General features: G+C 37.0%; 1 protein-coding gene across 1 annotated transcript in view; it reads left to right on the top strand.

The window, feature by feature from the left end:
* The window catches only part of LOC306850670 (otoferlin-like), a gene marked incomplete at both ends in the record, with an annotated part of 36,628 nt that extends 23,970 nt beyond the window's left edge, over positions 1 to 12,658 (top strand). The window contains 8 exon segments of the mRNA XM_079386447.1: positions 707 to 867; positions 1,041 to 1,183; positions 1,266 to 1,354; positions 1,435 to 1,533; positions 2,058 to 2,299; positions 2,400 to 2,578; positions 9,636 to 9,736; positions 12,478 to 12,658. Coding sequence (XP_079242573.1) covers positions 707 to 867; positions 1,041 to 1,183; positions 1,266 to 1,354; positions 1,435 to 1,533; positions 2,058 to 2,299; positions 2,400 to 2,578; positions 9,636 to 9,736; positions 12,478 to 12,658 — 1,195 coding nt within the window.
* Positions 12,659 to 14,912: the final 2,254 nt, after the last annotated feature.

The raw sequence follows: 14,912 nt of genomic DNA, 5'->3' as shown, positions 1-14,912 counted from the left end.
AAGTTTTAAAATTAAATGTGACAACATTTTTAATTTGTATTTAGTCATGAAGTCCTAAAATAACTAAAACTAAAACTGAAATATAAATGAATGAACATATATATATAGAGAGAGACATATTATAAAAAAACTAATAAAATGCCAAAACACAACAAAATTGCTAAAACTTAGATAAAAATGAAAACAAACAAAAAAAAAATAAAAATAAAAACAAATTCAAAATGTTCATAAAAAACAAAAAGAGTATTTCATTGATACCAAAATAACGCTGTTATAAATCGTATAAATGTAAGTGTTTTTACAAATGGAAAAATGTCACGATCTGGGGTAACGAGACGTAACAATATCACATTTTCAAAAAATCATCTTTCAAAGAAATCTTTTGTAACATGATAAATGTACTTACTGTCACATTTAGTATGTCATTGGTTTATAAAAGTACTAATTTCTTTTAACTTTCTTTCTTAAATCTTTTGTACTCCATATTTTTGTCTAAACGGTCATAATAAAATGTTTGTTGAGCTGCAAATCAGCATATTAGAAAGACTTCTAAAGAATCATGTGACTAAAATTACACTCATAATTCTTATAAATATAAGTATGTTTATTAATGGAAAAATGCTGGCATAGAAGTAGCAATATTGCTGTTACATGCTTCAAAAGGGATGGTGGGATAAATAAAATGTTTCTTACTGTTTTTCTTTAGTCATGGCTATAATGTGTGGAGGGACCCATTGAAGCCAACGCAAATCCTTGCCAAACTCTGCAAAGATGGAAAAATAGATCCGCCCCAGTACGGCCCAGGGGGAAGAGTGAAAGTGGCGAACAGAGTTTACACAGGACCGACTGAAATAGAGGATGAAAACGGTATGTGCATTTTCATGTACATTCAAAAAGCTTTTGGAAAGGGAAGGAATACGCATTATTCTGCATATTGCATTAATGCATTCATTGCGTCAAATATGCATTCATTGAGTTCAGTTACGAGATCCCGCTGGAAAGCAGCACATAAAAACAAATGCGCATGCTTTTTCTGACAGGACTGAAGAAACAGACAGATGAACACCTGGCTCTTGCTGTACTAAACCGCTGGGAAGATATGCCCCGGATCGGCTGCAAACTCGTCCCAGAGCACGTGGAGACGAGGCCTCTCCTGAATCCAGATAAACCTGGGATGGAGCAGGTCAGGAGTCTAAACGGCACCACTGTCTGCTAATGAAATGATGTTAATGAGCCGTTAATGAATATGAGTGCTTCTGATTTAGGGAAGGATTGAGTTGTGGGTGGACATGTTCCCGAAGGATATGCCTGCGCCTGGACCTGCTCTCGATATTTCTCCAAGGAAGCCGAAGAAGTAGGAAGCACTTGGTGAAATTCTTCAGCAAAATACAGATGGATATTTGATATTCTAACTTATGTTTTGGTCATTGACAGGTTTGAGCTCAGAGTGATCGTGTGGAACACGGACGAAGTCGTTCTGGAGGACGATGACATTTTCACTGGGGAAAAATCCAGTGACATATTTGTTAGAGGGTAGGGGATCTTTTTCATTCAAATCCCTTCAAGTACAGGTTAGTTGGGCAATATGCTCAATTGTCATATCGTCAGCCTGTGAGATCGCAATACACTATATTATCGTGCTAATTTATTAAATTATTTATTTCATTGCCGGAAAATGAACCAACTCCAGTCAGTGTAAGGCTAAAAGCAGCTTAATGTTTTTTTAATATGACAGAATTTGTATTTAACAAGATAATAATAATTGTTTTCTATGTTGTAACAATGTAATTGATTGTTGTGATCAAAGCTGAATTTGTCACATAGTAAATTATTCTAATATGCTGATTTGCTGCTCAACATTTTTATTACAAATTATAATGATTTCTGAAGGATCATGTAACACGAGACTGGAGGAATAGATGGAGTACTTTTTAAATGTAATAATGTTTCACAATATTACTGTATTTTTTATCAAATACATGCAGCCTTGGTGAACAGAAGAGACTCAAATACACATCTTTCAAGATAAATCTTTTCCCGTAACTTGTGACCAACAGATGGCTGAAAGGCCAACAAGAAGACAAGCAGGACACAGATGTCCACTATCACTCGCTGACCGGAGAGGGCAATTTCAACTGGCGCTTCATTTACCCCTTTGACTACCTACAGGCCGAAGAGAAAATCGTCATCTCAAAGAAAGAGTCCATGTTTTCTTGGGACGAAACCGAGTATAAAATTCCTGCCCGACTGAATTTGCAAGTGTGGGATGCGGATCACTTCTCTGCAGACGACTTCTTGGGTGTGCTGTTGTATTTTTATGATGTTAAGTCATTTTACATCCAGGCCCAATCCTAATGACCTTCATTAATACTGGCATGTGTGTTTGGTTTTTGTTTCAGGTGCAATTGAACTAGACCTGAACCGATTTCCTCGTGGTGCAAAGACAGCGAAGCAGTGCTCCATTGACATGGTGCTTAATGAGCAAGACATGCCCATGGTCAACATCTTCAAACAGAAGAGAATTAAAGGCTGGTGGCCATTTGTGGCTCGAGATGAAAACGATGAGTTGGAAATTACAGTAAGTGACCTGCACATCAATTTACTAATAATGTACAATTAGTACCTTTTGTTGTTACAAATTTGCATGATTTTTCTTCTGTTAAAATACAAAAGTTGATATTTTGTCAGAATGTCCGAACTGCTATTTGGACTTTTTTTTTTTTTTTTCGTCTGTCTCCAAAAATTAATGACATTTTAAGATGATTTTACACAAAACGGCTGAAAAATCATAAATACAATCACTAGTAAAATTATTTTATGGCATACACAAAGCTTTGCAGATATACAGCCTCAGATGCAGTTTGGCATCATGCCAGCAAATTTGTTGATGTGGTAAACAAAAATTGTTTGTCTATCGACATGAAAAGAGTTTGGTTTCAAAGAAAATGTAATTAGCAGACAGGAAGTTTAGCCTATTATGGCATAATTGGTAATGTTCTTGACATTATCCAAGGTATCTATCAAGATAAGTCTCAGGACAATAGGCAAAAGCGATTAACATATTTTAAAAATATAAATAAATTTTGATCACAAGGTGGTGCTGCCCCTAAACTTTTCGAGTACCTTCAGAGCATGGTGCCGATGACACATACAGAGTTTAGAGATGATAAACCAATGCATTCATTAAATATGCCATTTTTTGCGACATAATTCAAAATGGTCAATGCCCAAAATGGCTGAGATTGGATAAATTGGGTATAGTTCAACTCCGTATGCTGCATCAGATCAAGAGACCAGTCTCGTCATTTTTGGCCAAACCACTCAGAAATTATAAACAAAAATATTAATTTTTTTAATATCTCCTTACCACTAGGTGGCACTGTGCAACTAAACAAATAAATCTGCTTACCATGCTGCAGGGTATGCACTACATGATTTTATGCCCGATTTTCACTCAACCAACAGTTTTCTATAGATCGCTGACAAAAGCCCAAAATTAGAGGCAAATCAGTGCTCTTCACGTAAGCGATGACTGCATAGTATGACGTTTAAAAGTCACGATCTGAGAGAAGTGCTGATGCATTGTCAAAGCCTAAAAGAATATTTATCAGGCTAAATATTTGGACCCTGCTGTGACTCTTGCAATGTGAAATATGTTTTGACTGGAACTGACATCGGTGACAACCTCCAACCAATGAGAGAGCAAGATGCAGGGCAGATACAGAGTAGTCGGGGATTCTTCGAAGTTAAATATTGTGTACTATTGTGTGACCTTCAGTCACCAATTCGTTGTGTAATGTGCAAACTACAGCAACTTCATTAAACAGTCATGTAGTGTGCAAGGAACCGAGCTTGTTTGGGGTTGATTGGCGCTCCGCAATCTTTATGTGTGAACTACACAACGATACATCAAAGACGCTCGCTGACGCGTCGCCGACACCTCGCCAAACAAATATCTAGCATGCCAAATATCTGGACCGGTCGGCCGACTCGACATCACGTGGTGTCAGGTGTCGTGACGAGCTACAGCCAGTGAAAGAGGATGGCATGGGTTGAGGTCACCGGAAGAAAAACAATGCCGCTCTCACACTACACGTTCTCATGCAGTGACAAATGCATCGCAGCGTAAAGAGGAAACTGACAACACACCGACAGAGAAGATCACCAACAAGATCTCAGGACTCTCAGCTTTTAAATTGAGTAATTTTTAAAGAAATTCAAACAATAAATACCGTTTCGTGCCTTTCAATGTGTCGTGACAGATCACTGTATTGCCTCAGTTCAAACACGTGAACCGATTGTCTTTTCATATGTACTTAATGCACAAAATGAACATGGATAAACATCAGAAAGTGTTTTATTTCAACCGCGAAATACCATTTTTCAAATTTAAGTCCACCGAAGTTAATCTGATCTTCTGTCTGATGACCAATCAGAACGCGTATATTATGTGCTGCCGCGCCTTCTTGCCTGACAGCTCCTATAGTGTGTAACCCCTGGTTGCGGATCATATACATAGAGTCAGGTAGCATGAACACCACAAAGACTAAAAGACAGACAATCAAGTCGTGTAGTCTGAACAGCACAGCGATCTGCCGACGTGTAAAGTTGTGTAGTGTGAACTTGGTTTAAGCTGCGGCTGGACAAACAGACAAACATAAACCACCCATAAGCGGATCTAGACAAGTGGTGCTGGGGAGGAGGAAGGAGTTTTCGCAGAAAGTGATGTGAACACACTTACAGCAACACTAGTGCAAATGCAATTTCATTGGCTGACATGTAACATGTCAGGACACGTCAGCTGTTGGCTGGCAAAAGACACATTAAAAATGACTACTATTGTAATATGTGCAATATTCAGGCTAAACATTTTTAGTGCTACAGCGTAAATACACAAATAAGTACTGAGTAATATTATTGAACTACATGAAATTAGAATTAGGATAAGGTTTGTTTTAGAGTTAGTTCTGTCATGACAGCTCTCTGAGGGATTGGCATGGTAATATGCATGACAATATTAATGTATTTGGTCTCGGTGGAATAGATCTGCTACGCTGCTGATGCTGCGGCAGAGCAAGTACTGAGACTTGCTACTCCCAATACATCCACAACATGCTGCTGTGAGCATGTAAAAAATATTAAATACCACTATCAATATGAGCAGTATTTAAACTGCTTTTGAATAATAATAATAATAATAATTTATTTGTATAGTACTTTTCATACATAAAATGCAACTCAAAGTGCTTCACAAGCATAAAACAAATAGTAAAAACAGCATCAATGTAAGATAATCAAAACAAAATACACACACACACACACAAAAACCCAAAGCACTCCGATCACAGAATGAGCGCTCATTGTTCACTTTCGTGATCACGTGCACTCTGGGTAAAGGAAGCACATCTTACAAGATAAGATATTTGTTAATGAGCTCAGGATCTGTTGAGCAACGAATCCTCCACCATGGTCTTGTCAGTCATCTCTCCTTCCTCTCGACACGCGATCAGTCAAATCTGACTCCTGCAGCTCGTGGATGCAAGGTTGTCAAGTCTGCGTTTTCCCCACCGAATTAAGCTACTTTTTTATATTTATTTATAAGGACAACACACATTAATCAACATTTCTTTTAAACTTTTGCTGTGGTTTGTTTTTTCCCCCAGTGAGTTAAAAGTTTGAAATATTGCATTCAAATTACATTTCATTGAAATGCTTGTATTGAAAAATTTTGCATTCTACCTATGAACTGTTCTAGATGTTAAGTTTTGTTAAGGAGGTTATGATAAATGAGCATAACAGTGACTGTAAAATATGTATTTTAGGTGTGTAAACTAAGTTTTGATATTTGGGATATGGTCATTGTGCTACATTGGGCTGTTTTTGACTGGAATGGATTATTTTTGACATGCAGACCTGGCAACCATAGCTGTACTATGAAGCAGAGAGGACATTTTCAGTTTAGTGTTGCATGTTTTCCATCTGAACTAAATACATTTTATTTCTATTTAAAAAAAACAAAAACAAAGCAAAATGACGAGGTACCACGGCAGGCAAGTAATATTATTTTTAATCAAACACCATGTTACGGCAACTACCACAGCAAGCCTAGTGTTTATGTAACTCCATCATTCTATATATGCCAAATCTCGCCCCATATTTTTTGGACCGCCCGCAGTAAAGGTAAACATTGTTGCCAGTAAGTTACTGTAATTAAGATTTACAGTAGCAAACTGAATTGTTTTTACAGTAACTTACTATAAAAAAATATAATTCATCAGTATACTACTGTAATTCGTTCATTTTTATATAGATTTAATTTTATGTAATCTTTTGTATATAGAATTCATTTTATTTTTATCCTACATACAGGTACATCTCAAAAAATTTGAATATTGTGAAAAAGGTCAATATTTTTTGTCATTCATTTCAGAAAGTGAAACCCATATATTATATAGATTCATTACACAGAGTGAAATATTTCAAGCCTTTATTTCTTGAAATTTTGATGATTATGGCTTACAGATAATGAAAACCCAAAATTCAGTGTCTCAGAAAATTTGAATATTACATAAGATCAATAAAAAAAGGATATTTTAAACAGAAATGTCAGGCTTCTGAAAAGTATGTTCATTTCTATGCACTCAATACTTGGTATGGGCTCCTTTTACATGAATTACTGCATCAATGCGGCGTGGCATGGAGGTGATCAGCCTGTGGCACTGCTCAGGTGTAATCGAAGCACAGGTTGCTTTGATAGCGGCCTTCAGGTCATCTGCATTGTTGGGTCTGGTGTCTCTCATCTTCGTCTTGACAATATCCCATAGATTGTCTGTGGGGTTCAGGTCAGGCGAGTTTGCTGGCCAATCAAGCACAGTAACACCATGGTCATTGAACCAGCTTTTGGTATCTTTGGCAGTGTGGGCAGGTGCCAAGTCCTGCTGGAAAATGAAATCAGCATCTCCATAAAGCTTGTCAGCAGAAGGAAGCATGAAGTGCTCTAAAATCTCCTGGTAGATGGCTGCGTTGACTGTGGACTTCAGAAAACACAGTGGACCAACACCAGCAGATGACATGGCAGCCCAAATCATCACCGACTGTGGAAACTTCACACTGGACTTCAAGCAACATGGATTCTGTGTCTCTCCACTCTTCCTCCAGACTCTGGGACCTTGATTTCCAAATGAAAAGCAAAATTTACTTTCATCTGAAAAGAGGACTTTGGAGCACTGAGCAACAGTCCAGTTCTTTTTCTCCACAGCCCAGGTAAGATGCTTCTGACGTTGTCTCTGGTTCAGAAGTGGCTTGGTAGCTCTTTTCCTGAAGACGTCTGAGCGTGGAGACTCTTGATGCACTGACTCCAGCTTCAGTCCACTCCTTGTGAAGCTCTCACCAGTGTTTGAACCAGCTTTGCTTGACAGTATTCTCAAGCTTGCGGTCATCCCTGTTGCTTGTGCACCTTTTCCTACCCAAATTCTTCCTTCCAGTCAACTTTGCATTTAATATGCTTTGATACAGCACTCTGTAAACAGCCACAGCTTTCAGTAATGACCCTCTGTGACTTACCCTCTTTGTGGAGGGTGTCAATGTTCATCTTCTGGATCATTGCCAAGTCAGCAGTCTTCTCCATTATTGTGGTTTCAAAGAACAAGAGATACCCAGAATTTATACTGTATGGATGGTCATTAATTGAAACTCAAATGTAAATATTCTAATATTTTGAGATACTGATTTTTGACTTTCATCAGCTGTAAGGTCTAATCATCAAAATTAAAACAAAAAACTTTTGAAATGTTTTACTTTACATTTAATGAATCTAAAATATACAAAAGTTTCACTTTTTGAAATAAGTTACAAGAAAAAAATTTCACGATATTCAAATTTTTTGAGATGTACCTGTAGGTACTATTGGCATTCAATTAAAACAGACACAATAATTACAAAATATCAAATTCTTTATTTAAAACATTGCATGTATAACACTTAAAAATACATTCTTTCAATGCTGGAACAGTGCATCTTCACCATTTCTCCTGTCTTAGGACGTTTTGCAGTGCATTATGTTGTATCCTCTGGATTTATCCTCTCATAATGGAGAACAAATACATAGCCATCTGAAAAAACCCAGGTGCTGCGCAAAACCGTGGCCACCACCTTTGCTCGCCATCCACTTTGTTAGTGACACAAATGTGTTCCCTGAAAAACAAGTAGAAATTGCACACTTTTAAAGGCAACCCCCATATAGAATACACAAACATCTCAAAACCAGAGTCGTACTCTTACCATGAATTACCAGTCTCAGGGTGGCTGGCATAGCTCATGTCTTTCTTGATGCTTCATTGCAGTTGTCTTTAAAACACACACAGACAAAAAAAAATTGCAGTAAATATTATAACATTATAACAAACTAATTCTAAAACTAGAAAGGCAGCTAGTCATAAAACTACTTTTTATTACTGGCAAACATTAACACCTGAACAAAACACATTAGTTAACAATATTAATGTAAGATAAGCGTTGCTCGTTAAAATCATTTTAATTCGGTAATTCAATAAGCTGGCAAAAGTTGTTGGAACTGACAGCACAGTTTACCATAGTAAAGTTTGTTACCGCCATGCTGACGGGTAAATGTTACTAGGTTAAACTGGTGTGCAAAAATCTGACAAAAACCCACAGACAAACATACGTATATTTTTACCTTGCTTGCTGGTCTTATTCTCTTGTATGGTGCATCGACACACAGCGCAGATGTTCTCCAGAACTCTTCCACTCTCGCGGGTTCATCCCCGGGTAGAACTTACATTTAAATTAATCATTTGGTACAATGCACTTATTGTGTACAAACATGTTTTTACATTCTACTTATATTTTTTAAAATACCATTATGTAGTTACAGCTGTAATTAATTTCTGTAATTACATTTATAATTACACTGTTGACCCATGCCTTACACCTTAACCCACCCTTAAACCTACCCATACCTCCAAACCTGTCTATAACCTTACCCGTATCCCACCTCAACAGCAGCAGAAGTGTTTTGCAATACAATATGAACACAATAAGTACATTGTGCTTATTTTTTTATGTAAGTACATAGTATTTAAGGCCACCTAATATAAAGTGTGACCCAGTAAATAACTGTAGAAATTACAGAAATGGCTAACAGTGTATGCGTAATTTACTCTGATTACTATAGTAAAATACTATATTTAACATGTAACTACATCAATTTAAAGTAAAGTGTTACCAATATTGTTTTGTTCTTCCAAACCAAAATGCACTTCTGCATTTTCAAACTCAGTCACACGATACACTTCATGCTGAACAGCAGCTAAAACATGAGGATCCTGTGACCTCCTTCATGTCAGATGGACTACTGTAATCATACTTTCATGGTGCTTTTTTGGGGCTTGGCAGTAAAAAGCACCTTTCGCTCCAAACAGTGCTTTTAACATTCATCAGAATATCTTTCTTTATGTTGAGTGAAAGAAAATAAATAATACAAATTATACTGCAGAATTTTCATTTTTGCATGACTCTTTAAACAATAAAATGCTCATCCTAAACTATCAGTGTGCAATTTTAGCATGTTCTGTTCAGCTTTGATAGTCTTAGCTTAACCTCTTTTATCCCTTAAGGGAAAAGTAGAAGCAGAGCTTCAACTGCTGACAGGTGAGGAGGCCGAGAAGAATCCTGTCGGTGAAGGACGCAACGAACCAGAGCCCTTGGAGAAACCAAAGTAAGAGCAACATTTGTCTTTACATCAACCTTCAGTGCTCTAACCATTTTTCACTTTCGCTAAAGTATAAAAATGTAAGGGCCAGCTTTACTAACAGCTTGCGCCAGCACAACCCGTCTTTTGGATTTAAAATAGTACGGTCAGATTTGACTAAAGACGCGCAGTGAAGAATTAGCGCTGAAAAGGCACGGACACAGTTATTTTTGATGAATATACATTTCTAGGAGTTTCCCTTTCAGATGCAAAATTTACAGGAGAGTATTCAAATGAATCACGCAACGCGTTTTACTAACGTTTGCGCTCGTTACATTTCTGGCATTTGCACCCTTATTTAATGCCCAAAAAGCATGTCTTAAAGGGGTCACATGATGCTATTTTAAAGATCATTATTTTGTGTATTTGGTGTAACAGAATATGTTGACATGCTTTAATGTTCAAACACATTATTTTTCAAATACTGTACATTATTGTAGACTATGCACCGCCTCTCTCAAACGCTTCGTTTTCTACAAAGCCCCTCCTTCTGACAAGCACAGTCTGCTCTGATTGGCCAACTGACCCAGTGCATTGTGATTGGCCGAACACCGCAAGCACTCGTCGGAAATGTAACACCCCTTACCATAATCGCGAGAAACAGTGATGACGCTCGTATGTGTTTGCACACAAGCCACAATTAAGAAAGCTGACTCCACTGTGATCTCTCTCTCCGTTACACACACACGATGCACACAACTCTGTATTTAAACAGTCAATAGCAAATACTTAAACTAATAACAAAACATACTTACAGTCGATTCAGAAGCGCCAGATTGTCATAGCAAAGTCAGAACTACCTCCTCTCCTAGGTTCACGAAACAGTCGTCCATAAAATGCGTTGCTGTTCTGTTGTAAGTAATCGTAAATGAATCCTAATTGCATCTACTTTCAGAAGGCCAAATAAAGTGCTTTTGCTTTCACCTAGAAACACACAGCGTCTCCCTGGCACGGCTGAATCAACCCTACTACTGTTACTGACACCACACCTTACGCACATCTCCCCACACCGTGACATAGACATGTGGGGGCGTGTTTAAATGAGCCGTTTTAGGGGGGCGTGGACGAGTCTTAACTTTTATAAAGAATATCTCTTTGGTTTTGAGACTTTAGTCTTTGCAACTTTACAGATCTTATCTATGCACAAACAGCTTGTAACACTCCAAAGAGAAAGAAAAACATGAAATCACATCATATGACCCCTTTAAAATATTTTGTGCTTGAAATGGCTGCAATTGTTGTCGCTGGAGGAGGCACCGCAGAGAACAGAGAGCATGTGGTAGAGGGGAGAGGATTTTTTCCACAGAACACATTATCTGGACATATCATTTGACAAGCCATGTTATTTTTAATTTGCTTCAGGAAATCTTGGAAACGTCCACTAGGAGTCATGCAATACCAAGTCAAACAAAACTATAGCAACCCTTCATTTTTTGGCCTCCGGTTCTTTTCAACGCACTGTGGCTTATTTTTTTATTGTTTATTCTCGACTATGCTAATCATTTTTGTTCTTTAATTTGCACGTTGTTAGTCAATCACCCTCAGAAACTTCCACGCCCATCGGTGCTCTTTTGGAATTGCGCTCTCACGCTAATTTGCCCTGTTTAGTAAAACTGGCCCTATGTGTTTATTTACTGAACTAAACATAAATCTAACTAAACAATCACTTTTTAAAAATCTAATTAACATTTAAAATACTGGAAACATTTCATCACAGAGTGCTTCATAGAAAATAGATGGTAGCTTCTTGTTTTCCTGCTTCCAACTTTGATTAAAGAGTAAAAACATCCTGGTTTAAACTAAATTTCTCCTGACATGATGTAACATCCCAGAAAAGGAATGATACGCCACCTTACATTAATGTATACTTAAAAAATAAATAGAATTATATCCCTTTAAAATTTCCAGATCCCATATTCCTTTATCACAAAATCTCTGAAATATGCTCTATTAAAGAAAATAGTTTCACCCCAAATATCAGTGTTTAATAATCAATTTCGCAGTTGCCTCACCTTCTATCCAGAAACCTTGAGAAGTAGCTGCTGAAGTAAACTGAATTAAAGATGATTATTAAAAACTGGTAAGGAGGCCAGTTCATATCTAAGAGTCTGGGAAGCATCTGGTCAAATGGTGTTAGGCTACTTTAAAAGTGTCCTGTGATCAGAAGAATCTCTCAGATGTTGAGATTTGATTTTTTTGTTTTGTGAGTTAGCTGAAGACATTTATAGGCAGACGGTATAATGGTGAAAACTGTTAGAGCTAATATGTGCTCGTTTAAGTGTAAAGTAGATTAGTGGTCAACCCATAGGGGTTTTTCTAATGGTTTCTCAATTTTTATATCCACTGACAAGGTACCTGATATCAAAATACTAAACGTGCATAATAATAATGTTAATTGTTCAACTTAAAAAAAACCCTTCTCCAACTGCAAGAAATTCAACTTTGAATCAGAGAATCATTTAAAGAATTATTGAATCACTTTGAGTTGAGCATTGAGTGATTTCAATGAGAGCTTTCTGTGCTGCCATAAACCAGTATATTTGGTAATGCTATTCAGACAGACATTATAATAACAGAACTAGTATGTCTCCCGGTACACACATCTGAATAAGTTGAAAATAAGTCCCCAATTCGTAATGATTTTGACAATTAAAGTTCGTCCACTGCTGTGCCACAGATTTTACCACACGTTTTCTTTGTCCCACCAGCCGTCCTGACACAACCTTCCTGTGGTTCATCAGTCCGCTCAAAGCAATCCGCTATCTAGTCTGCAACAACTACAAGTGGCTAATCATCAAAATTGTGGTGGCTCTGTTGTTATTAGCGATGTTGGGCTTGTTTCTGTACAGTATGCCAGGTTACATGGTGAAAAAGCTCCTAGGGGCTTGAAAAGCTTCCTCAAAGCCTGTGACATTCAGCATCACTGCAATATTATTTCACTTGACTGAAGCGGCTGTTTTTGGAATTATGAATTTGTTTGTTGGAGAAGTCATTTGCATACTTATTGTTTTTCATCTGTGTTAAAAATCATTATTGCTTTAGCTGAATGATCATAAACATACTACTAAATAGCAAAGCCCAGCTGAGAACACAGTCATTGATGATCATCAGACGCTGACAGGAGATTGTAGCAGTTCTTTTGGAAAATGCTGGTTTCAGCTTTTCACATTTTAAGCATTGAAAACCTTTTATCCAATCGTAGTCGTTAGTTCTTTGTGTTCCAGATAACATACAAAATCTAAAAACATGGAGTGGTCTCATTTGTCTGCATATCCAGTGCTGATGTAAGATGTTTTTTATATCAATTCATACACCTCTGGAGTTTCCAGATTGGTGGAAATGACGTTTTTCTTCACTGAAAGTTGTTATTGTGTGCTTTGGATGCTACTAATAAATCAATAAAGAAAACTGCATGCATTTTATTTATTAATAGTTCATGAAAATCCTACACTTTCTGCACCTAAACTCTAAAAACCAGCCCAATCATGGATCATTGTCCTTTAATATTTCACAATAAACAGGCTCGTTTAACATCCATTCTAAGGAGAAATTAAACTCGTATAACTCGTTGAATCTCTAATGGAGAACAACGCTGTGTTGACTACTAACTCATGAGTATGAGCACTGATGTGCACCATTACACACTTGCCAAAATTGCATGTCATCAATGAGACACATTTGAAATTTGTGCATGTTCACAATTAAAACTCAATTTTTAAAAGCTTGTTCAATGGTTTTGTCCCACCAGCCGCCCCGACATTACATTCCTGTGGTTCATTAGCCCGCTAAAGGCAATCCGCCATCTCATCTGCAACCAGTACAAGTGGCTGATCATCAAAATTGTGTTGGCGCTGATGCTTCTTGCCATTGTGGCCCTGTTCCTCTACAGTATGCCTGGCTATATGGCCAAGAAACTCCTGGGGGTCTGAGAGATTCAATCAGAGCTTAATCTCTTCTGCAAGAAGTTTGAAATGCATGAGTTCAACATGATTTGTATATCTGCATTTGGTGAAATAAAGACATCAGTTGACAGTAAACCTAATATTCAGTCTTGTTTTTGTTTATTTTATAGACACACTGTGTGTTCATTGTTTTAAGTTGGTGTGATTTTAGAGTTCAGTTTAACCATACCTCACTTAAGCCTTTCACAGCAAGGGCTCTTAAGTTGGAGCACGGTTTTTCAATTCCTGCAGTGTTTTTTTTTCTGTCAGCAAGTCCATCGAAATCTCTGAAATCTCACCCAATACCATGAGGGATTTTTGCCACTTGGGGAAACAATAAGACAAGTTTTCTTTTTATTTCTTGAATGTATAGTTATATTACATAAGTGGTAGTTTGGTTTGCATTGATTTTAAAGCTTAAAGCTTAGCTCGGGACTGTTTTGATTATTATAAAGCTACATGGTGTGTTTTAATAAACTGAATGTTGTGAATAAAATATTTTATCCAAAAATAAAATGTCTTTTCGCTTACCTTTATTTTGTTCCGTATCCATATGGCTTACAACAGGAGCTCAGGCATAATGATGCATCAGTCAGTCTGTCATCTCATTTTGGGTGCCAAATTTATTTGTATCGTAAAAAAATTGTTGATCAATTATAATTGTGCAATAGTAATATAATTGACATCTTCAAAAGCTGAAGTGATTACCTTGTCTTAATTCTTAGCTAGAATGTATAACTTAATTTTAACAGTAAAAGCAGAACAAAAAAAAATACTGATCTGTGAAACAATCGGTGATTAACCAATCATCAAAATAATCATGTTGCAGCTACATTGTGGCCAGTTATTACTCATTTTTACAGTTTAATGAAGGTGCATTATTCAACGGAATTGTTATTTGCTGAAATTCCATTTTCCAATTTAATTTTAATTTGCACTTGGCCTGAAGACATCCATCAAATTTTCTGTGATCAACCTGTTGTGGACTTCTGAGAGATTTGTAGATGTAGCGCCCCCTATGGGCAGAATTGGAAAAAAAACTTGTCCGAATGTCCTTTTGTCTGTCGTCTCGTTAAGAATGGACCATGTGTTTGACAGATACAGGTCAATTAGTCTAAATAGGTGGCAAATATTTGCCAGAGATAAAGAATAATGAAAACACTACAAATTGCTAATTATTTTACAGTTATTTATTTTATTTT

Source organism: Barbus barbus, assembly GCF_936440315.1.
Source record: "Barbus barbus genome assembly, chromosome: 30".
Lineage (NCBI taxonomy): Eukaryota > Metazoa > Chordata > Actinopteri > Cypriniformes > Cyprinidae > Barbus > Barbus barbus.
This window is presented reverse-complemented; position numbering and strand designations above follow the sequence as displayed.